The sequence below is a fragment of the Caretta caretta genome, chromosome 5 (assembly GCF_965140235.1).
Source record: "Caretta caretta isolate rCarCar2 chromosome 5, rCarCar1.hap1, whole genome shotgun sequence".
NCBI lineage: Eukaryota > Metazoa > Chordata > Testudines > Cheloniidae > Caretta > Caretta caretta.
Window position 1 is genome coordinate 78809761 of NC_134210.1, and position 23155 is coordinate 78832915.

At 44.3% G+C, this 23155-nt stretch overlaps 1 protein-coding gene and 2 long non-coding RNA genes across 7 annotated transcripts in view; 2 read left to right on the top strand and 1 right to left on the bottom strand.

Annotated features, from left to right (window-relative positions):
- Positions 1-18972, top strand: part of LOC125636413 (uncharacterized) — a 28149-nt gene extending 9177 nt beyond the window's left edge. For 2 of the 5 annotated variants that reach the window (XR_012668535.1, XR_007356583.2), the window contains one exon: positions 17419-18364. This is a non-coding gene — a long non-coding RNA (uncharacterized LOC125636413). Of the gene's footprint in view, positions 1-17418; positions 18365-18389 lie in introns of those variants that run through there. The other 3 variants (XR_012668533.1, XR_012668532.1, XR_012668534.1) reach the window with 3 other exon arrangements.
- LOC125636411 (uncharacterized) lies at positions 8021-21001 on the bottom strand. Its single transcript, XR_007356581.2, has 3 exons — positions 20687-21001; positions 13630-13792; positions 8021-8416 (listed from the first exon to the last, which is right to left on the bottom strand). It is a non-coding gene; the product is annotated as an uncharacterized LOC125636411 (long non-coding RNA).
- Positions 21002-21053: 52 nt separating this feature from the next.
- SNX2 (sorting nexin 2) overlaps positions 21054-23155 on the top strand; it is a 63228-nt gene continuing 61126 nt past the window's right edge. Inside the window, exon 1 of the mRNA XM_048849388.2 lies at positions 21054-21354. Within this exon, the coding sequence (XP_048705345.1) occupies positions 21247-21354 (108 nt within the window). The 5' untranslated portion in view covers positions 21054-21246. The remainder of the gene's footprint in view (positions 21355-23155) is intronic.

The window sequence follows — 23155 nt, forward strand, 5'->3', positions numbered from 1 at the left end:
AGCAGAGACCCCTCCTGGCTGTTTGTCACTGCCTCTCCACACAGAGCTAACACCTGGGAGCTGAAGGGAGAGGCTGCTGAGGGAAAGAGGGGGAGTGTGCCTGGGGGCATGTGACTCAAGCTGTTGGGAGGGCCGAACCTTTACATTATCCTCTCCCCAACACTTACAGGCAGCAGTTGTCTCTGGAAGAAGTCCCAACCCCACCATCCCACTGCAGGGCAGAAGCCCTGAGCTCCACCCCCAGTTTGGTAGGTGGAGAATGGTGGGTGTGGAGCCGCACTTGAACTGCAAAAGAGCTGCATATGGCTCAAGAGCCGCAGTTTGGCCACCCCGGTCTAGAACTATATCAAGGGGCTGAATACCAAGGGTGGATAGTAATTACTTAGGGTAGTGCAAAACTGTATAATTAGAAATAACTGCATGAAATTAAGAATGACAATTTAGGTTGAATATTAAGGGAAAAACTGCCTGACTCTGATGTATTGAGCCCTCATTCTCCAGGTAGATGTGCCACCATAGATACCTGTACCCCCATGGAATCCCACTGACATCAGTGAGACTTTGTTCCTGCTAGTTCATTACAGAATCAGGCCTTTAATTATATTCTCCCAAGAGGTGCCAGAAACCACATCTATGAGCACACTTAATACTAGACTGATCAAAGCAACAGCAAACTTACTGTGGGAAACATGTAGTAGAAGGGCGGAGGACTGCATGAGCCAATATGCTTTTTTCCTTATCTAATTTCTATGATTGTGAGTTTGAGTTGACAAAAAGTTCTTAAATCCTTTTCTGATGTCAAATGAATCATGACAAGACTTTTCTAAAGTTTTCATCTCTTTATCAGTGGACTCCTATTCTGATAAGCCTACATATTGCTCTAAGAACTTTCTCTTGAGGCTGTCTGTTTTCTTCCTGGGTATCTTAAGAATGTGCTTATTAATTAATTTAGACAGTATATTAATTGCTTTCTCAAAACTCCCCAGAGATCCTTGTTTTTCACCTTCAGTGTGTTTAGCATTTGCTATCAGTTGCAGTGATATACAAAATGAATAATCATGTTTAGGTTTAGTTGTAAACATGTTAGTTCAAGCTTTGTTTAAAAAAAAAAAAAGGCAACACTGCAAACACATCAGAAAATGACTTGTAGAAAATTGAGTAAGGGTGCTCGAGTGGCTTTATTGCCAGTTTTTCCTTTTGCAGTACTATTCCTTAGAGACCTGCAAGTTTGCACACTGATTTTGGGGAAAATTGTAACCAACTGTAATTTGATAAGCTAATGTTATTTGGTGGCAATTGATGATGATGACAATTTTTCATTTTTCCTGCTTATTTTTTGCTCTGTCTGCCTATAATGCAGACAGATGCCTCAAGTCAGCTTATGGCAAAATTGTAAAGGATACAAATCACAACAGCATTTGAGTTCCAAAGCTTAGCATTAAAGCAATTATTGCTTCCTACTGTGTATGTTCAGGGAAAATGTGCTTTTACATACCCTGTAGCTCATATTCACAAACAGAAAAAATCTAAATGGATATCAAATTATGCTTTGAGAACATGGTTGGAAACCCTTGAAGCAAGACATTCGCCGTTGGCTCCTCAGATGCCTGGATACAAGAATATTTTGACTGATTCCTGTTTGTTTGGGTTTTTGTTGGTCAAGAGGAGGCTGCATGTTGGGGTTGTGGGCGAGGGCCTTCACTTTTTTTTTTTCCAAGTCAACTCAGAATTATGTTAAACTTGTCTCCACAGCTCTACTAGTTAAATATCCAGTCTCTTTAGACTGTGGTCGAAATTTGATCTTGATTCTCTATCTCTAATAGCCCAAACTCGGCTGAAGAATTCAGCCAATCACTTAAACATGTGCTTAAGTCCCATTGGCTTCAACAGGTGTTTAAAGTTAAGCATGTGTTTACTTGAATGAGAGCCTCAAAGGGTATGTCTACAATGCAATTAAACCCAGGTGACTCAGACTCATGGAACTCAAGATAAGGGGCTGTTTAACTGCAGGGTAGATGTTTAGGTTTGGGCTGCAGCTCAAGCTCTAAGACCCTATACTCCCTTGAGGGGGCCAGAGCCAAGGCTGAAGTCTGAATGTCTACTGAGCAATTTTACAGTCCCAGAGCCTGAGCCCCCATGAACCTGAGTCCGCTGACCGAGGCCAGCCATGGGTTTTTATCCCCACATAGATGTACCCCTTGAGGAAGGATGGTTTCATGATTACGGCATCAGACTGACGCAGAATCATCTGGGTTCTCTTTCCAGCTCTGCCACAAACTTCCTTTGTAACTTTGGGCAAGTCACTTTATCCTGCAGTGCCTCAATTGCCAGTCTGTAAAATGGGGATAATTTTCCCTGCTTCCAAGGGGTTAAAGGATTAATTCTTTAATATTCATGAGGGGCCCAGGTAGTACGGGGATGAGGTCCATAGGAAAGACTAAAAACAAAGGTTGTAAACAATTGTTGCAGTTCTTTGGACAAGTGTGTTGGGTGAGCAGCATGCCAATCTAGAGTGTGTTCATGCAGGTGAGAGTGATGGAAACTTCCCCATGGCCTCTTGCAAAGTCTAGGCAATACTAAAGGCCATGGCTTATTTTTTTGCTTTTTAAGTTACCACACTCTGCTGCTCCCCCCTTAGCTCCCCACAATTCAGGCACAAATCTTCGATAGTGTAAGCTGGAGCTATCTTGAAGCTGCAGCATGTACTCCTCTCTGCACCTGGTCACCTCTGTCAGAGTGTTGGAGGGCAAGACCATGACCAGACCCTTCTCCACGCTCTCAGAGGCTATTGCTGCTGCTGCCAATAGTGTTTCTAAAGTCTTTGCACTCAGAAAGGCACATGAAACTCGCTGTGCCTGGCCCCTAAATGGGTGTGCAAAGGAGTCTCTCTTTTATCTACTCATGCAGGACCAGATGCAATCATGCCTTTGATCTTTATGCACCTTTTGCATCTGGGCTCAACAAGTGTCAACTGGTATAAAGATGTAGTTGTTCTTTAGTAAAAGTCCACAGATAAGTAAAATGCATTTTTGTTTCTAGAGTATGGCAAGGCCCTACACTGATCCAGGGGAATAAGCTGACTCCAAAAATACTCAAGCATTGGCATGATGACAGAATTGTGATAGATTTGCAAAGGGGGGACTACAACTCCCATCAGCCTCTTCCCCACTGCACTTCCCTTACCCCGGCCTGATAAAGGGAAAGGTCCTGAACCAAGAAGTGGCCAGGGTCCGTTTGCAGACAGTGGCTGTATGGCAAGTGAAGAGATGGAGGGAAGGTGAAGCAGCAGCTGCATGGCAAGCCAGGGGCTGGAAAGAAGCTGCAAACAGGAAGGGATGCAGACCTATGTGTGGAACAGGCTCTGAGTGACAGATGTTACAGTGGCTTGCAAGTCAGTTCAGACTTATGGGGAAGCTGCAAGACCTATTGAGTTCTGGGAGCCAGTGCAGAGACCCTAAAGAGAGATTAACTGAGCCTGGCTTGGAAACCCACAAGCTCCAGTTTGAATAGCGACTGGACTGGAGAGGGCACTCCAGACACTAGCCCTAAAGAGCCTGACTCTTGATTGGAGTGTCCCCAGGGGCCCGCTATCAATTTACCGCTATCACTCACTGTGAACTGTAAGTGTTTAAGCCTCTGTATCTAGGCTGTTCCTAACCTTTCCCTTTCCTACCAACCCTAGCAAAATAACCTTTTCGCTTATCCTTGTATCTGAATGGTTATTGGGATCCACCAGGACTAGAATCTAAAGACCTAGTTACTGAAGCATCTAGAGCACTCACCTCTGAGTTGTGGTGTAACTGGAACGCTACTGGCACCCTAAGCGTTTAGTGTATTCTGGCACAGAGGAGCAGCAGCAATAATGAGTGTTGCCAAGGATTAGATCATGGTGGAGAAGGCGGGGTGGCGATTGTGGATGTTTTTGCTGCCATTTTTACCCTGCCACTTGCTCCACCCATGTCTCCTGCCTAATTGTTCCCTTTGTATCCTTCTCATAGGCCCATCTTTCTTTTATGGTGCTCCTTACACCTCTGGAATATTCCAAATAACCATTGCTCTCATTCCACTCCCTCCTTAAAATGTGCTTCTTCATCAAAGCTTGTCAGTGATTATCTATGTCAGAAACAAATGTCTTAGAATAATTTGACTACAAAACCCACCCACCAACATTTTGAACCTTCATCTGATTTACTGGTGTCTCATTGGGGCCTATTACAGTTGGCTGAAATTTTTCTGTTGACACTGGTTTTTGATTAAACAAATTTTGTGGGGAAAAGTATCTATTTGCAGAAAACTTCCCTTTTTTTATGGACACCTCAAAATTGAAATAGTTCAGATGAAAACAGAATCTTGGGGTGTTTGGTCATTTTTCATATTCAAATTTCCACTAAAAATGAAACACTTTTTGACCTGCTCTAGTCTGTACTGCATTGAAGACTACTCTACAGCTAGTTCCTGATATAGCAGCAAAGAAAATTCCCTATACCTCTACGTATCTGGAGGAGCTAAGATGGCAAGATATGCAGTCATAGCAGCCTAGACAGAGGGCAGCTGACCACTGGAAAGGTGAAACCCATCCTCTATTGGGGATTGTCAAATTAGGATGTGACACTGCACCCCATATTCTTGATCGTGATATTATTCTGATACGATTATGGCATAATCATGATGCATTTTGTACAAGATATGTCATGTCAAGTGTCTATGGAAAAGTTCATAGATACTAAGGTCAGAAGGGACCATTATGATCATCTAGTCCGACCTCCTGAACAACGCAGACCACAGAATCTCACCCACCCACTCCTGCGAAAAACCTCTCACCCATGTCTGAGCTATTGAAGTTCTCAAATTGTGGTTTAAAGACTTCAAGGAGCAGAGAATCCTCCAGCAAGTGACCCGTGTCCCATGCTACAGAGGAAGACGAAAAACCTCCAGGGCCTCTTCCAATCTGCCCTGGAGGAAAATTCCTTCCCGACCACAAATACGGCAATCAGCTAAACCCTGAGCATATGGGCAAGATTCACCAGCCAGATACTACCGAAAATTCTTTCCTGGGTAACTCAGATCCCACCCCATCTATCATCCCATCACAGGCCATTAGGCCTATTTACCATGAATATTTAAAGATCAATTAAGTTTCTGAATATGATTATCCTATTTGTATGCATGTAACATTTTTGTATCTGAAGTTATGAATATTGACTATGTATCTGCATTTCACATGCAGTCACACCTGATCGGAAGCATCTTGCCTAGTGGGTGTCAATCTAAATAGCAGGTTGTGACGGGCCCATTCAGTGTAATGGGCCATTAGTAGGATTCCATGTCTTTCTGCGACTGCCGTGACTTCTACAGCAGCCAGTGTGGCAGACTCCAGGGCCACCCAAGGGCTGCTCAGGTAGCCCTGGGGACAGCCACATCAGCTGCTAATTCATATCCTATCTTTCAAGTATCTAAGGCTTAGTTTGCAGTTTTGTTTATTTACTAATCTGCTTTGATCTGTTTGCTATCACTTTATAATCACTTAAAATCTATCTTTTGTAGTTAATAAACTTGTATATGTTTTAATCTAACTCAATGTGACTTTGACTGAAGTGTCTGGGGAAAATCTCAGCTTGGCTTAACAGAAGTATACTGTGCATATCCCTCTCCACATTGAGAGAGGGGTGGACATATTAATGAGTTTACACTGTATCCAGTGCAAGATGGTATAATTTTGGGTTCATACCCTAAAGAGGGGTATGTGCCTGGGGATCTGAGAAATTGTCTGGTGTCTGCTGTTGGCACTCGGGTAGCACCATCTGCTGTCGTGTTGGGTGATAACAGGGCCTGGGTGAGGCTGGCTGTGTCCCCAACACAGTTGTGTGTCTTAGAGAGGCACAGCAGTTCCCACAGCTCCCAGACTGCACCCCAGGGGAGACAACCTGTCACATAGGGCTTTTGATCTGACCAAATGGCACTAGCAAACAGTAGGTCATCTTTACCCTCTCTCATTCTGCTAGTGAAACTCCTTCCTCCTTACCCCCACTCTGTTCCTTCTAGGCAACTCTGAAATAGTTTTGGATGGAAGAATAAAGATAAGTCAGTAAACCAATACAAACAGATAACTCTATTAAAAGGTCAAAAAGAAAGTCCAACAAAATGAGTTGCTACTGCTACCACCTTCTTTAAAGACCAGACAAGTCTACATATGAATCTATAACCAGACTGACCACTTTTTACTAGCAGTACTATCTTAATTCAACATCCTAGAAAACAATAAAAACAAATGTTTGTTTCATTGATATACTGTCAAAAATACAACAATTCACCCCTCTCTCATAAAGCATGTGCTAAAATTGATTAGTAAATTACTATAAACCTTCATAACTCCAGTGCGACCAACTACAGATCTGACATACTATCTTTGCATTCTTTGAAAGCAGGAAGTCTAGCAGGTTGAAACCCTAAAGGAATTGGAGTAACAGAATTCTATTACACTGTAAAAGAATGAGATTAGACCCCACTTAATTTTGAAAATCCATTCTATTTTAGGTCTTTTACTATGTATTGCGAAACCTTGCCATCATATCTGGTCCAACCCCAATGACTTTAATGCAGTTGCACCACAAGTTGCTGAGGGCAGTCAGGTGCTTTAATAAAAGGATACAAAAGGATGAAGACTTACGCATGTAGAGGGTGAAATTCACCCCTGTGCAGAGGGCCAGCACAAGACCTATTCATCACTTAAATTCTATATAGGGTGTGACAGGTTGGGTCACAGAAACGCCATTGTGACTGCCAACTGATGTGCTGGGACTACCTCTGAGCCCGTTTTCCCTGCCAGCTTGGGACTTCAGTACCCTGCCTTGTTGAGCCAGACACACTAGCCTGCTACAAACACAGGCCCAGGTCTGAACCACATCCCCCAAAAGCTGCAGGCTTAACTGAAAATAGCTTAAGAATTGCTCCTGTCTAACACCCAGATATCCAGTTTCCAATGGGATCCAAACCCCAAATAAATCCATTTTACTCTGCAAAAAGCTTATACAGGGAAAACTCAAATTTCTCGCCCTCTATAACACAGAGCGAGAGATGCACAGCTGTTTGCTCCCCCAGGAATTAATTACTTGCTCTGGGTTAATTAAGAAGTAAAAAGTGATTTTATTAAATATAAAAAGTGGGATTTAGTGGTTCCACGTAATAACAGACAGAACAAAGTAAGTTACCAAGCAAAATAAAACAAAACTCGCAAGTCTAAGCCTAATACAGTAGGAAACTAAATGCAGATAAATCTCACCCTCAGAGATGTACCGATAAGCTTCTTTTACAGACTAGACTTCCTCCTAACCCCCGTAGTTACTGTCCTTTGTTCCAGGTTTTTTTTCAGGCATCTCTCGGGGTGGAAAGGTTATCTTTTGAGCCAGCTGAAGACAAAATGCAGGGGCTTCCAGGGCCTTATATAGTCTTTCTCTTGTGCAACGTCACAGCCACAAGATGGGGGTCTCTAGCCACCTGGGCAAGTCACATGTCTATGAATGATTCAGCTTTTTGCAGGCTGACGCCATTGTTTACATGTTAGTTTGAGCATTCCCAGGAAAGCTCAGATGTGGATTGGCCTCTCTCAAAGTCCACTGTTAAGTACTCCCAATTACTTGAATAACCCCTTCACACTATGTTGACAAAATCTGTTTTATGTGCTTCCTACAGCAAACGCTTTAAATACAAGCATAGAGCCAACGCTCATAACTTCACATATCAAAATGATACATGCATACAAATAGGATGAATATATTCAGTGGCTCATAACCTTTGCAAAGATGTTACATAAAACATATTCAAGTTATATCATATTTATACCAATAAGCATATTTCTATAAAGCATTACGGGGTGCAACGTCACATAGGGCTTAAACTGGCCTTTAGTATTGTATAGACTTTGGGCTAGCTCTATGCACAAGTGTGAATTTTACCCAAACTAAGATGAGGACCAAATGCATAGCTGAGCAAACACTGCAATAAATAAATCTACAAACACCCATTCAAATTTGAAAATGATTTTGTTTTAGCCATGCTTACATGAACATTTGAATGACTGATGTTTTCTTTTAAAACTTTTTTCTATTGTAAATATTACAGGGCTATCATGTACATAGGTTATTGAAAACAAAAGAAAAGCCTTATCAGTCTAAGCAAGAATGGCACTATACCTACATAATATCACAAATGCTTGTGGAAGGTGATTTCAGTGTCTCATTACAGAATATTCAGGGTAATGGCATTTTTAACTTGCACATCTTGCTAGTCTTGCTAGAAGTCCCCATACACTCCTCCAGTCAGGGAACCTACCACATGACTTATATGAACATTACGAAGCAGTACAGCTCTAATTTTGAATATCCCAGATCAAATATTTGCAACATTGTTTTCAGTTGGGCTATAGAGACAAAAACAATAAAACGTGGTGAATTTGAATTCTGTACATGGCTATTTCATAAGAAGAAAAAGGTTTACAGAGGTTATCTGATTAATTTATCCTATTTGTTATACTGTAGCCAGATATACTATTTTGTTTCATAATATATTATGAGCATAAATATTCATGTGGTACAATGTACATGCAATTTAACAATCAGCACTGATGCATATAATCATTAACAATTTATGTGTACTCAGAAAAAGCTACAATGGTCCAAAAATAGCTGTCCACTAGGATTCAGCCATTCCCAGTATTTAAAATACACAGGAAAAAGTATATTGTTGTAAGATTCACCAAGTGTCCTGACAAAAGTATGGGGAATTTTGCAATCCTCCTCTGTACAAAGGTATGATTGATACACCTAATCCAGAAAAAAAAGTTGTATTATACATTTAGGACCATCATGTTATCAATTGAGGTGCTAATCGTACTCCTTGCTCAGTTATTCTCAGCTATGATTGGCATATACCATCCATTTTTCTGCCCCATCCTGATGCTGTTACCAGGGTGAAGCCTGGCATCCTCTCCTGATGATACCAATGAATTTGTGGGAACTGAAGCAAAGGCATACACTGATTTGTACATCCTAAAGTATTGTATGCAGCACTAGATGCAAATGGAGAATGGTAATTCCCATTGCTTTATTTGAATGAGGCAAAAATATTACACAACTTTGTTTAAAAGTACTCCAAACTCCATGAGTGAATATGCTAATGGAATAGGGATGGCTCACATTCTCATATAAAGGGTATATTAACATCTCACAGATAAATTAGAATCACTGTGCACTCACTGTCATCAAAGAATTTTTAAAAAGCGTGCTGGAAAAAATTAATATTGATGTGTAAAATATGCTGTGAAATGTTCAAGGTTCAAATGGTTTTCTGGAAAAGTAACAGCTGTTTTTATATGGAACTTATATCTTAACATTAGATGTAATGCTTGTTGGCTGATTGGAAGGTGGGTTGGAAAGACGTGTAAATATTTGTATTTTATAATTTTTCCTATGAAGGCTGACTCATAGTGGAGTCTTTAACTGTGTAAGAGGGTGTCGATTTTGACCACTCAGGAGCTAGCATGTTGCCTCCAGTTCTTCCTTTTTAGATTATTCTAAGAGAGAAAAATCAAGGCTCTAAAACTTTTCTAGTCTTTTGTTTTTAAGTGTTTGAGGAATGGCTGGGGCTTCTTGCATTTCTTTCACTGGTAGGAAATTTCCTTCTGATAGTCAGCCTAAATTTTCCTTTTCTTAATTTCTTCCCATTTCTCTTAGAATTAGCGCAAGGCAATATTTCAATTTCTCAATGGTGTTTACATCTTTCAAAGGGGTTTGGTTGGTTATGCCTCCCTGTTACATGTCACTTAGCCACCTTCTACAAATAAGGCCAGATTCAGACCTCATCTACTTACCTTTTGTGCTCCTCTAGTGGCCCAAAGGGACTGTATAGTTAGCTCTATCAGCCAGCTATGGATTCCCAGCCTGGGAATTCCTTGTCACTGGGAGAATGTATTGTGGGGAACTGGGTAAATGGCCAGGGAGTGGCGGGATGTTGCTGGGAGTACTGCTGCATTCTGGTGTTTCAGGTCTGCTGTAATGGCCCCTGCCTCAATTGAGAAACTTCCTGAACCAATTTAACTGGTTCAGGAACCCAGCTCAGCTCCTTGCTGACCACAGAATTTAGGAGTTGTAAAAGTGGCTTGAAGCCACCTTTACTGCCCTCTCCTCAGCTGTGCTGACAAGCTCAAACTCTACTGCAGACTGATTCTAATCTATTTAAGTTTTCAATCCTGTCTGGATGAGCTCTCCCCGACATCTAGTGGTGAGCTGTGGAAAAAGACTTCAGGAGCTGATCTTGTTTGCATGGATACGCCCACACTGCCTAGGTGCTCAGCATGATGGGACTGCTTGCCCAAATGATCACTTTTGGCTGGTGTTGGATACCAGCCAAAGGTCATGCCTGACTAATCTAATCGCCTTCTATGATGAGATTACTGGTTCTGTGGATGAAGGGAAAGCAGTGGATGTATTGTTTCTTGACTTTAGCAAAGCTTTTGACACGGTCTCCCACAGTATTCTTGTCAGCAAGTTAAGGAAGTATGGGCTGGATGAATGCACTACAAGGTGGGTAGAAAGCTGGCTAGATTGTCGGGCTCAACGGGTAGTTATCAATGGCTCCATGTCTAGTTGGCAGCCGGTATCAAGTGGAGTGCCCCAAGAGTCGGTCCTGGGGCCGGTTTTGTTCAATATCTTCATAAATGATCTGGAGGATGGTGTGGATTGCACTCTCAGCAAATTTGCGGATGATACTAAACTGGGAGGAGTGGTAGATACGCTGGAGGGGAGGGATAGGATACAGAAGGACCTAGACAAATTGGAGGATTGGGCCAAAAGAAATCTGATGAGGTTCAATAAGGATAAGTGCAGGGTCCTGCACTTAGGACGGAAGAACCCAATGCACAGCTACAGACTAGGGACCGAATGGCTAGGCAGCAGTTCTGCGGAAAAGGACCTAGGGGTGACAGTGGACGAGAAGCTGGATATGAGTCAGCAGTGTGCCCTTGTTGCCAAGAAGGCCAATGGCATTTTGGGATGTATAAGTAGGGGCATAGCGAGCAGATCGAGGGACGTGATCGTTCCCCTCTATTCGACATTGGTGAGGCCTCATCTGGAGTACTGTGTCCAGTTTTGGGCCCCACACTTCAAGAAGGATGTGGATAAATTGGAGAGAGTCCAGCGAAGGGCAACAAAAATGATTAGGGGTCTGGAACACATGAGTTATGAGGAGAGGCTGAGGGAGCTGGGATTGGTTAGCCTGCAGAAGAGAAGAATGAGGGGGGATTTGATAGCTGCTTTCAACTACCTGAAAGGGGGTTCCAAAGAGGATGGCTCTAGACTGTTCTCAATGGTATCAGATGACAGAACGAGGAGTAATGGTCTCAAGCTGCAGTGGGGGAGGTTTAGATTGGATATTAGGAAAAACTTTTTCACTAAGAGGGTGGTGAAACACTGGAATGCGTTACCTAGGGAGGTGGTAGAATCTCCTTCCTTAGAGGTTTTTAAGGTCAGGCTTGACAAAGCCCTGGCTGGGATGATTTAACTGGGAATTGGTCCTGCTTCGAGCAGGGGGTTGGACTAGATGACCTTCTGGGGTCCCTTCCAACCCTTATATTCTATGATTCTATGACCCAGTTTCCTTGCTCTTGGGGCAGGAGTAATAAAGGGTTGTTATCCTTGTTGTATGAACCAAGGGCAGCAGAACTGTACCTAGCACACCCCAATAGAGGGACTCACCCTCAACTGGACAGCACTCGCTGGGCAGGGGACATGGGTTCCAAAGCCCAGTGAGGAGAAAGGGTGAGGATAGGTACCTGCACTTGCTGGTGTAGGTCCTGTTTAAGGGTTGTAGACATCGTTTGACCCTTCCTCTATCTATGGTATGATAAGAGCCAATTTGGACTCAATTGTGAGTCTTGTTACATGCTGTAGAGCTGAAATCACTGAGACCTGGGTCTAAGTACTAGACCTACTTTAGGGCAGTGTCTCTATTGCAAGAGGCTGCCCAGTGTGCACCAGCAATGAGGCTCCCCCACTAACAGCTGAAATCAGTGAGAGCTGTGTTAAGTGGGGCAGGGCCCTGAAGACATCTTGTTGAGCAGGCAGCTGGTGGAGAGGCATGGCAAGCGACCACTATGGTGGCTGGCAGAGAGGCATGGCAAGCAGCTAGCAGGGATGTGTAATATTATAGGTGTTGCTGGTGGTGCCACCTATAAGGAATTAAGGTTGTCCAACACTTTCTATTATAAGATCTTGTTGTTTACATCTTTTTGGCAAACTTTAGCGTGTCTCAGGCTGAATTATTTTGGAAAGGTTCTGCAAAAATGATTCACGGGTTTCTGAGAAAGATTAGGGAAAAAACAGTGTTTTGCCCTTGTCCAAAAAACCCTATTAAAACTAGGCCTGCCGACAGCAATTCCGGGCCCAAAAATAGTCAATGGGCCCTCACGCACGCACAAGCTGCACCTGCGCAGACGTGGTCTGCCTGACATTTGGGTGGTGCTGTGCCTGCACTGGCTGGTGCCCAGTGAACTGCCGGCTGCGCTGCTGGGTGCGCTCTTCTGGCATGGCCAGGGCTTCCACATGCCCGCCCGGTAGGGTTGCCAACTGTCTAATCTTGTAATCCCAAAGACCCTTCCCTTGCCCTGCCCACTCCCTGAGGCCACGCCCTGTCCCACCCCTTCTCCGAAGCACTGCCCCTGCCCAATCCATCCCCTCACCCTCCCTCACTTTCACCAGGCTGGGACACAGAGTTTGGGAGAGGGAGGGAGTGTGGGGTGCGAGCTTTGGGAGGGAGTTTGGGTGCAAGAGGGGGTGTGGGGTGCAGGATCTGGGAGGCAGTTTGGGGGCAGGCTCTGGGCTGGGGCAGTGGGTTGGGGTTCAAGAGGGAGTCAGGAGCTCGGCGTTTACCTTGGGCGGCTCCCAAAGCAACCGGCACACCCCTCTTTCAGCGGATCCTAGGCAGGGGGCCTCGGGGGTCTCTGTGCGCTGCTGCCCGAAACCACCGCCCCCATAGCTTCCATTGTCCACATTTCCTGGCCAATGGAAGCTGCAGAGTTGGCGCTCAGGGTGGGGACAGCCCATGGAGACCCCCTCCCCAGGGGCCGCAGGGACATGTTGGCTGCTTCTGGGTGTGGCGTGGAGCGAGGGCGGGCAGGAAGCCTGCCCTAGCCCCATTGCACTGCCGTGAGCCCCCAGACCCTTTTAAATTGTCTGGGCCCTTGGGCAATTGCCCCCTTGTAGAACTTTATATTAGGTTTCTGTGATGTTCTCTAAGTTTCTGTATTATGTGATGTTAATGTTGTACTGTTTATATAGTTTATATGATGCTTATGTAGACTTAGGGCAATGGATGCCATTTTGTTGGCTTTGCCATTTTGAATATAGCTAAACGGCTGTTTGGACTCCATATTGTAAGCCCTTCTTTATCGAACTTTGGTGCCCTTTTTCCATAATGGCAGGGAAAATGCCAGAAGGCTCTTGCATACTCGGGCTTTCACGCACTAGAGTTTAAATAAGGCCGCCGCGTCCAGCACTGAATGCTGTACGCCACAGAGGCAGCCTGTAAGCCGGTTATATGCAGGCACTCCGAGAGTCACCATCTGTCATCGATACTCACCTGCAGATCATCGAGGAGTGTCCTGGGCTGTTCCACCTGCTCCTTCAAGTTCCATGTTCCTCCTGCTAGACACCATCTTCAGCAGTGGAAGGTCCAGAACCTAATGGCCACTGCAATAACCTGGGTTGAGACCAGCTGTCTGCTGTCCAATCATGACATCACTCTGCAAGTATAAAATGGACTTTAGTACAGATATCCATAGCTTATTCAGGGTTGTACAGGAGCCAGGCTTCAAACCCAACTGGTTCAAAGCCACTGAGTCATTTTACTGTTCTCTGTTTATCCCTTGGGTTCCCAGTTGTGTTTGTTTCCCTAAATAAAATCTTTTTTTACCTTCAATCTGGGGAGGCGGGTGGGCAGTGAGGATTTTTAACAGGTGATAGATACTGCGTCTGAGTCCAAACACCAATCTCTGATTTATTAGTTTTAACTGTTGTTAGAACACTTCGAGGACAACACCCTTTGTCGGCAGGCCTGCTTACAACCATTGTATTGAGAAACTCCAGTGCCTCCATGCTTTGGAGCAGGAACCTGAAATTCGGCAGGGGCATCACCCTGGTGTCAAGGCTGAGCCTTTTGCTGTTGCTATGGAAAACTACCTAATTTTGCCCAAGTTATAAGCCTTTGAAAAATCTCAGTTTGTACGTGATCTGTAGAGGCGTCTTAGAGTTTGGCAACCAAATTCTCCAGATTCCATCTGCATAGGAGCTCTGAGGAGATGACAAATTATCTGTGTGACTGGATTGGGTGTGCACCATTCACAAAGAACTGAGCATGCTCCAGGCCCAGGCATGCAGGGACTAAGCAGGATTTTTCCTACAATGGTTCCTCCCAGCTTCCACAGGCCAATGTGGTGCCAGACATGAAAACACAAAGCAGGGAGACCGTAACAGGCATTGTGGAGGATGAAGCTGACTGACTGAAATACACAGGGGTGCCTACCCTGGAGGGGAGAAGGGAAATGTGGAAGGAGTAGATTGGGACAAGGATCCTGGGTGTTGGGGGAGACACAGGGAGCTGGTGGGATAGATACAGAGGTGGAGTGGGCAAGAAGACTACTTTAAACATTACATATTCTGAAAAATCAGGTCCTAGGCATTTCAGACCAGGCACCTAAAATTAGTGAATACTTTGGACGTTTATCTCTGTGTGCTTTAGCTCCCCATCTCTAAAATGGTACAGTACCACCCCATCTCACAAGGGCATTGTGGAAACATTCATTAATGTTTGTGAAGCACTCAGATGCTATAGTGATAAGCATCACAGGCAAGTCCCTAAGGAAATTGGTAATTCTGTATTCGGAGCAGAGGTTGAACAACATGCAATAAATAAGGCATGGAGCTACACACAGACCAAGGAGAAAACAAAATATATAATAGCTGATCATTAAGTGAGCAACATGCATTGTATGCACTGAATGACTCAAGGTCCAGTGGAAAAAACGGTGTGATTATGTAATTATAGAATGTATCATAATGCATATGTACAAACTGGCCAAATTAAGGTTGCAGCGGTACTTGACTTTGCAACATTAAAGTTCTTTTTTGTGGGTAATACCGAATACAGTACATAGAGGAACTAATACCTTCTTGCTCTGTGATATGAAAAAAATCACATTGCCTCATTGTTTTGGTATTTGGTATTTTTTGTTTGTTTGTTTTCAATTACACATTGCAAGCTTGTATACAGTTGGGTTTTCACTATCACCTTGAGTTCTTTTTCAGCATTATTGGTTTCCCAGTTTCTTTCTCTCTCATTTGCCTATCTGTGTTTTGGGTTATTTCCCCAACAAGATCTACTAATCTGCATTTTCCCAAGATGAGTCTCATTTTGTTATATCCAGCGTCTGTAGGTCCCTTTCTATTATGCTATCCTTACTGGATTTTTTTTTAAAAGCTGACATTGTTCTTTTTAAATACTGATTTGAAAAATAGTTGGCTATTGACAAGAATTGAGATAACAGATGAGAAAGGAGAAAAAATGCTGGGAATTCCGTTATACCAATGTACATAAACTAAAATGACTGTAGATGTTCTAAGCCTTCAGACATGCATGCATGAGAGTTCCACAGATATCTCTTAGGAGAGAACTGGGCTCAGTATATCTCAGCGGTGAGTGATTTTAAATCACCAATTCTAGGTGCTTAGCTAAGCAACTTCCACCAGTTAAGAGGTCTGACTTTCTTTAAAACTTTGGCAGCCAACATATACTGTTTGAATGTTATTTTTAATTTATTTTAGTAGTTTCTAGTGAGTTTAAGATTTAATATAGGTTCTCATAATTTTAAACTTAATTTTTAAAAGGTTTGTTTTTTTAAAAGAAAAATGCATTAATCTACATCAAAGAAATCAAATGTAAATGTAAAAAAATCCATTTTTTAAATAAAAAAATGGGTATCACTGACGTTTATCCACTCTGTTACATGTTGAAACAAACATACAGTGAAATCATGGAATGTACAGGTTGACTAAGATAGAGCAATCAGTTAGACTTTATATATAGGTTCAGATATGGCATATATTCCTTTGTCCAACCAAAAGTAAGTGAGGGTCTTGCTGTTATATTCTGTGACACCAGATATGGCCACACATTTCTGAAGGATTTGCCAGATTAAGTAAAAACATGTTATAATTAACATTTTATTCTGTAGTCAAAGAACAAGTTTAAAACTGTGAATACTGTTGTTAGGAGTGACCATAACACCTTATGTCTGTTCTTTGACTTTGTTCTGATTTGTTTCTGTGGAATACTTTATTAAATGGTGTAATAGGTACTCCAAAGTATCTGAGACATAGATTAATAGTCTAGCCACATTAACACTAACCATGTTGGTTTGAATCTAAATGAAGTCCTAGAAATAGTTAAACTGTCTCATTAATTCCTTAAAACCAGTGGAAAGCCATAAGATAATTGTACCTAAGCACTATAGTATGTTGATATACTTCCCAACCTTTTAGAGAGAATAATAAATATATAATCTTCCTAATAAAAAAGAACAAAGATAAAGCTGACATTTTTATGATGTAAGGCCAGAGTACAAAATATGCCCTTTTTAGTAGAAAAATAATTTCCAAATAAACTAACACTGTACATTCCCAGTTATGTATTTGAGAAATTTGCAGAAGTGGAATAGTGGAACAGGAAGCCTACAAAGATCTAGAAATAACTAACCTAGCTAAAATCCGCTGGGTCCCACAATGATATACAAACCACATAAAAATATTTAGAGGTGGGAGAAATATCCTTTCTGACTGTATTTGAATATTTTGAGCATTGAGTTTAGGGAAACAATTTACCTGGTTTCTCTTCCCACAATAAAACCCAGTATACACATTGCAAGTTACCAAGACTTACTTAGCATCTATGACACCAGTAAGTTAAGACTTATTGAAGCCTTATAAGTGGTTTTCATTTCACGTCTATTACTAGCAGTGTAGGCTGGATTCACTACTAGTCTTATCTGGTGCAGGCAGGTGAAAAATAGCTGTGTTTTGAAAAAATGTACTTTCCAGTGCCAGTGAAACGGACCATCTTTATTTTGTTTCTTTAGTTCAGTATCTTCTGAAGTCCATTTTAAGTTTATTTTAATAAGCATGAGTTTGTTTAAACCCTTACACTGAAGTAAAATATTTTTCTTTAAAACAAAAAAGTTTTTAGAACCTACAGCATTACAAGACTCCTTCATATCAATAGCAAATATCTAAAGTTGTTAATTGAAGTTACACAATTTTAAAAATTGTTCCAGAATTTAAAGATTTTTTTTGTTTGTTTTTTTGTTTTGGGAGACAGATCTGTAAGATTTCAATCCAGAGAGGGGATGAGCACTTTCTGCTAAGAACTGAAAACCTATAACTTGCTCTGAAGTGAGCAGGAGTGGAGGACACTCATTCAGAACCTGAGAAGTGTCAACACCTTTCCTGAGGGAGCTCTTTGTTAAGCACTTCCTGCAACTGTTTCTGAACATAGCCTTGTCCAGACAGTCATATATGTTAGTCATACATGACAATTCCATGGTTTGTAGACCACTTCTTTGTCTTTTCTGGTGATGTGGCAATGCTGGGGGGGTGGGGGGGTGAGGGGAGCAAAGCCTGAAAGAAAAATATGTATGATTTCATTCTTTCCTTTGTTTTCATTTCCACATTTGAGAGCAACAAAGAGAAGGCACATTAAGCTAGATCCAAAAAGGGACTTGGGTGCCTAACCCAACATTTGAAATCTTCACTGAAATCTTCAAACCCCCCTGCTCAACTGTCCCCTAGCCCTGTAGATGCCTACGTTTCCACTGGTGAGCATGCACAAGACCATCTAAGTCCTGATTCCACTGAGCTGCTCAGCACCTTAGCTCACACATTCTCAAATTCAGCATTCCCTCACCTGCAGGACCAGATCCACTAGGTGTGTTCTGAGCACACTTAACCTGCATAAAAGACAGCCAGTTTGTTTGGTTTTGGGTCTGGGTGGTGGTGATGGGGGTGTCTGTCCACCCAGCCAGTAGCCCAGTAGTTAGGGTATTCATCATCCCTGCTCCAATGATTATTGAAGTCAGTTTGAGTCAGAAGTTCTAACGAGCCCCAAAGAGCTTAGAATATGTTACAGTATTCGTTTAGTCTGCAGTGGACACAGTGTAGAAATAAACTCAAACACTTCAAAGATTAACAGTCCTCACAGAACAGAGGCATGCTGAGCTAACAAATGTTTTACCATGATCAAATTAATAAACAACTCAAATAACTGATGAATCTTTCTGTTTTTTGCTACAGGGGCAAACTTTTTGGCCCGAGGGCCACATCGGGGTTGCGAAACTGTATGAAGAGCCGGGTCGGGAAGACTGCGCCTCCCCAAACAGCCTGGTCCCACCCCCTATCCACCCCTTCCCGCCCCCTGACTGCCCCCCTCAGAACCTCTGACCCGTCCATCCCCTCTGCTCCTTGTCCCCTAACTGCCTCCTCCCAGGACTTCCCTCCCCCTATCCAACCACCCTCCCACCGCCTGCTCCCTTACCATGCCGCTTAGAGCAGCAGGAGCTCACAGCCCCGCCGCACGGCCGAAGCCAGCCACGCCACTCCACTGCCTGGCAGGAGCGGCGGGCCAGAGCGCAGCCGGCGCAGCAAGCTGAGGCTGTGGGGAAGAGGGGATAGCGGGGGGTGGAAAGGACTAGCTTCCCTGGCCGGGAGCTCAAGGGCCGGGCAGGACGGTCCCGTGTGCCGTAGTTTGCCCACCTTTTCTAGTAAAAGAATAGCATGCTTAAAAAACAACTTTTTTCAAAAGCTGCTTTCTATAAAGGAAAAAATAAATTGAAAAATACTTCTGTGCTGATAAATCATAAATGATTTATACACTAAACTTGATTTGACTGTATTCGCTAATGCCCCATAGCTAGACCCTGCTGCTAACACCATTGACACTTGACATGAAGTATTTTAAAATGAGCATTATAATATACCTTAAGATTTTGGAACAAGATCAGAATTTATGAACCAAGTCACAGTGAATACAAGAATAAGAGCCATTTAGAAGTAATAACATAAGGCTAGGTCTTTCAAACACTTACTCACATGAATATGCCACTGAAGTCAATGGGACTACTAATGTACCTAAATGCTAGTTATATAACTGCATCTTCCCAAGATCAGGACCTAATACTTGTAGCTCTCCGCTTATAAAATAGGCTTTAATACTCAGCATTGTGTGTGTCGGTTTGTACTATTGCTGAGGGTTTGTGTCCCTGCAATTGCTGAACTAACAGCATCTTAACTTATCGTTTGAAATTTCTTTGAATCTGTGTGAAAATGGCTAGCTATGTTTATACATAATGATCGCCTGTCCTTAAAATTTTTTCATTCGCTGTGGCAACAATTCACGTAGTAGTTTCATATCTTCCAAGAGCAAAACTCAAAAATCATTTATCACTTACATTTTTCTTCAGGCCAAAAACACCTTAATTAATGATTCTCCCCTCCATATCACAAACAGAGTTAGCAGTACATAAAGTTAATTAACTGTCAGAAAGAAACTTAATCCAAACGTTGATATAAAATGAGGGGAGAAGAGTGGTCTTGGGCTCCTTCTCCTCCCCTGAAAAATTCTGAAATGCAGATACTATTTAGAGGGTTTTAATGGTCCTAATGAGAGCCCGCTAAACACTACACAGACTCTGCCAGTGCAGGGAAGAAGAACCAAAACAATTAAGATTTGCTTAAATCATGAGATTTAAAAATATGAAACTATGCATGATTGGGGGCTCCTTGTGCCTTTTGAAACCTACTAGATCATTACTAAAAGGGTCCTCCCACAGAGCTAACATGGGCCTAATCTCAGAGCAGCGGTTCTCAACCCTCAGCCCGCATGAGGCCCAATTAGCACACGGCTATGGCCGAGCTCAGGCCCCAGGGCCTGGGTTGCTGCTGGCTCCGCACAGCAAGCTCTGGGGTCTAGGCAGCTGGCAGGCTCAGGGTCTGGGTGGCAGACTACCACCTGGTTCCCCACAGCAGGCTCCAGGCAGCTGGCTGCTGCCTAGCCCCGCAGGGTGAACTCATGGGTCCAGTCTGCTGAGCAGGCTCGGGGTCCAGGCTGCCAGCGTAGTGGCATGCTCAGTACAACCTACATAGGAAATTCTGCCAGGGAGCAGTTTGTGCCACTACACAGGCTGCTGCCCAGCTGCCTCAGGCTCCGGGTCCCAGCTGTTGCCAGGCCCCGCAGAGCAGGGTCTGGGGTTGCAGTGGGGTCTGGGTCCTCGCTTCCTGCCCAGCACTGCTCCGATGACCAAATAGCAAGTGTGAAAAATCAGGACAGTAGGTGGGTGGGGGTAATAGGTACCTATATAAGAAAAAGCCCCCCAAATCAGAATTGTCCCTAGGCACTGCACAGGGGATCCGGAGTCGAGGGCCCTGACCGCCACCCCCATCCCTGGCTTCTGGTTCCGCTCTGTGGAGGGCGCTGGGCATCGGGGTGGGTGCGTGTGTGTGTATGTGGGCGGGTGGGACATACTGTGGTTCTCAGCCTACGGCCCAGCTAACACTTTGTGGGCCACATCCGCGGCGCACAATGATAAACCAACCCTCAGAGCAAGGACAGCACGTGACTTCGGACAGCGGAAGAGCTGCCGGCCAGTGGCGGACTTCCATGGCCAGCACAGGGAGGGCGGGGGCGTGAGCCGGGGGCCCCGCGCACGGCAGGGCCGAGGAAAGCAGCAGCCCCGCCGCCGCACAGCGCCACTCCGAGTCCCTGCCCTGCGCCACGAGCCGGCCCAGGAGTGGACGCAGCTAAGCCCGCCCTCGCCTCGAGCCCGTCCCGCCTCCGGGGACCTGGGGCCCGGCCGGCCGGCGCGGGGTGGCCGGGGCTGAGACGAGAGGCGGAGGTGAGAGGAGGCCATTCTCCCCATTCTCCCCACAGCCACCGACACTTGGACCGGCCGCAGGGAGGGGCGGGGCCTACCGCTACCCCGCCTCTCTGAGCACGCAGTGGCCAGAGCTCCAGAACGGCCGCGGCTCAACTCGCGCGCTCCCACCCGGAGATAGGGGAGGCGGTGCGCGCCCTAGTCACGTGTTAAACGGGGCGGGGCCCCTTCGTCACGTGACCGAGGGGACCCGGAGCTCGCGCCCCAGTTCGGAAGGGAAGATGGCGGCGGAGAGGGAGCCCCCGCCGCTCGGGGACGCCAGGCAGCCCGAGCTCGAGGAGCTGGAGGACGGCGAGGATTTGTTCACCAGCACTGTGTCCACCCTGGAGGTGAGAGGCGAGGCCCTGCTCCCGCGCGGCGTCCCTGTCATCCGCGGGGCCGGGCCCCCGCCGCCTTTTTCGTGCGCTGCGGGGCAGAGCTGCAGCCGCCGGGCCCAGGGCGCCCGGTACCCAGAGAGCGCTGACCCGCCCGCATGTCCGGCGCCCCAGCGTCCCCACACCGGCCTCCGCCCTGCTCCGGTGACTAGTGACAGGCAGCCCCGCCCCCAACCTGCCCCGGTGCGTTGGCGTCTTCTGACCCCTTCAGAGCGACCTCCCCCACCCCACCCCACCCCCCGAGCCGGGTAGCGGTCTCCCCCCTTCCCTGCTGCGGTGTGCATCCCCTGAGCGGGGGAGTCATTTCTCTGCAGCTGTCATCCCCTGCTAGAGCGCTCTCCCTCCGGTGTCCCTGGCTCCCTTCCCTGGGGAGCCCTCCGCTCCGCTGCCGGGATAATCATGCTGTCGTTTCAGAAATAGCTACCTGTCTCCTCTTCTTCTGCCAGATGTTCTTTCTTCCCCCACATCTGTCTCTCTCCTGGAATAACCTCTCATTCCCCTTTATAACGTTGCCTACCCTAGATCTCACTTTCTGCATCTCCCCAGTCCATGGCCTGAAAACATAACCCACTTCCTTCCAAGATAAAAATCCCTCTCTCTTGCCTTTCTCAAGGAACCTATATGTTTACTCCTTAAAATTCTTTTGTTCCTTCTCTTTAACGCTGGCATTGAGCAGCTCCTGGGAGCTCGTCACTGTCTGGAGATTCTCATTTTGATGCAGTTTAGTGTCATCTGTCTCTTTTTAGGGGCAGATGGTACTTATCGCTAGTTAGAGAGATGCATCCATATCAGGGCTTTTGAAACGTACAATTACCATGTTATTTTTTCAGTAACTAGGTTTCTTAAAACTTTGTGCAGCTATTGAAAAGTCTAAACCTGTCTTGCTTTGTTTGTAAACAACCCATCTCTCCCCTCTCCCCCATTAAATATAATTGATTTTTTTTTTAAATAAGCAGTGTCTACATACTTTAAATTTTTTTTTATAAAATGATAGCTTTCCTCTCCTCTGTAATTGGTTCTGGTTTTGTTTTCAGTGTGCAGAACTGTAATGGACAACATTAAATGTCCTGTTCATGCAGACATCTATCTAAAATGTGAAATGTTGCTGTTTTTGTTGAAGGAAGCTTCCTGCCCCTGAACTTTACAGTAATGGGTCAATGTGTTCAATTCATATGTGGTCTACCTTTATCAATGTTATCTTCCTGTAACAAAAATATAGTAAATTATGTTCTCAAACACATAATAAGGCTCATAAATGTATTTTGAGGAGAATTCTCTCTTTAGAGTTTTAGTATTTAGCCTTTTATTTGTAAATATGCAGTTTGTGGGCAATTTTTTTCAGAAAAATAAATGTGCAAAACATAGTCATAGGCCCACTTATGTACGTATATAAAATATTCAGTTTGTTTGACCAGATTTTTGTTTGACCAAACTAATAGGTCTGTATATATTTTAGTACTTTTAGATAAACTGCATTAAAACACAAAAAGTAATGCTTACTTGTCTAGAATAAAACTACAAACTCAGAGAGAGGAGTGATGGAATTTATGGCTAATCCATCTCCATACAACAACAAAAAATCTTTTTGTATTTAAACGTCCAGTCTTAAACGGACACAGTTAACTTCAAAATCACATTTCTGTGTGGAAAGCTTGGTACCTCATATGGTACAAATAACACTAAAGATTATTGTAACTGAAAAACTGACAAAAGTTCTGCATACAGTGTGTTTGTTTCACTGTTTCTCCAAGTAGTC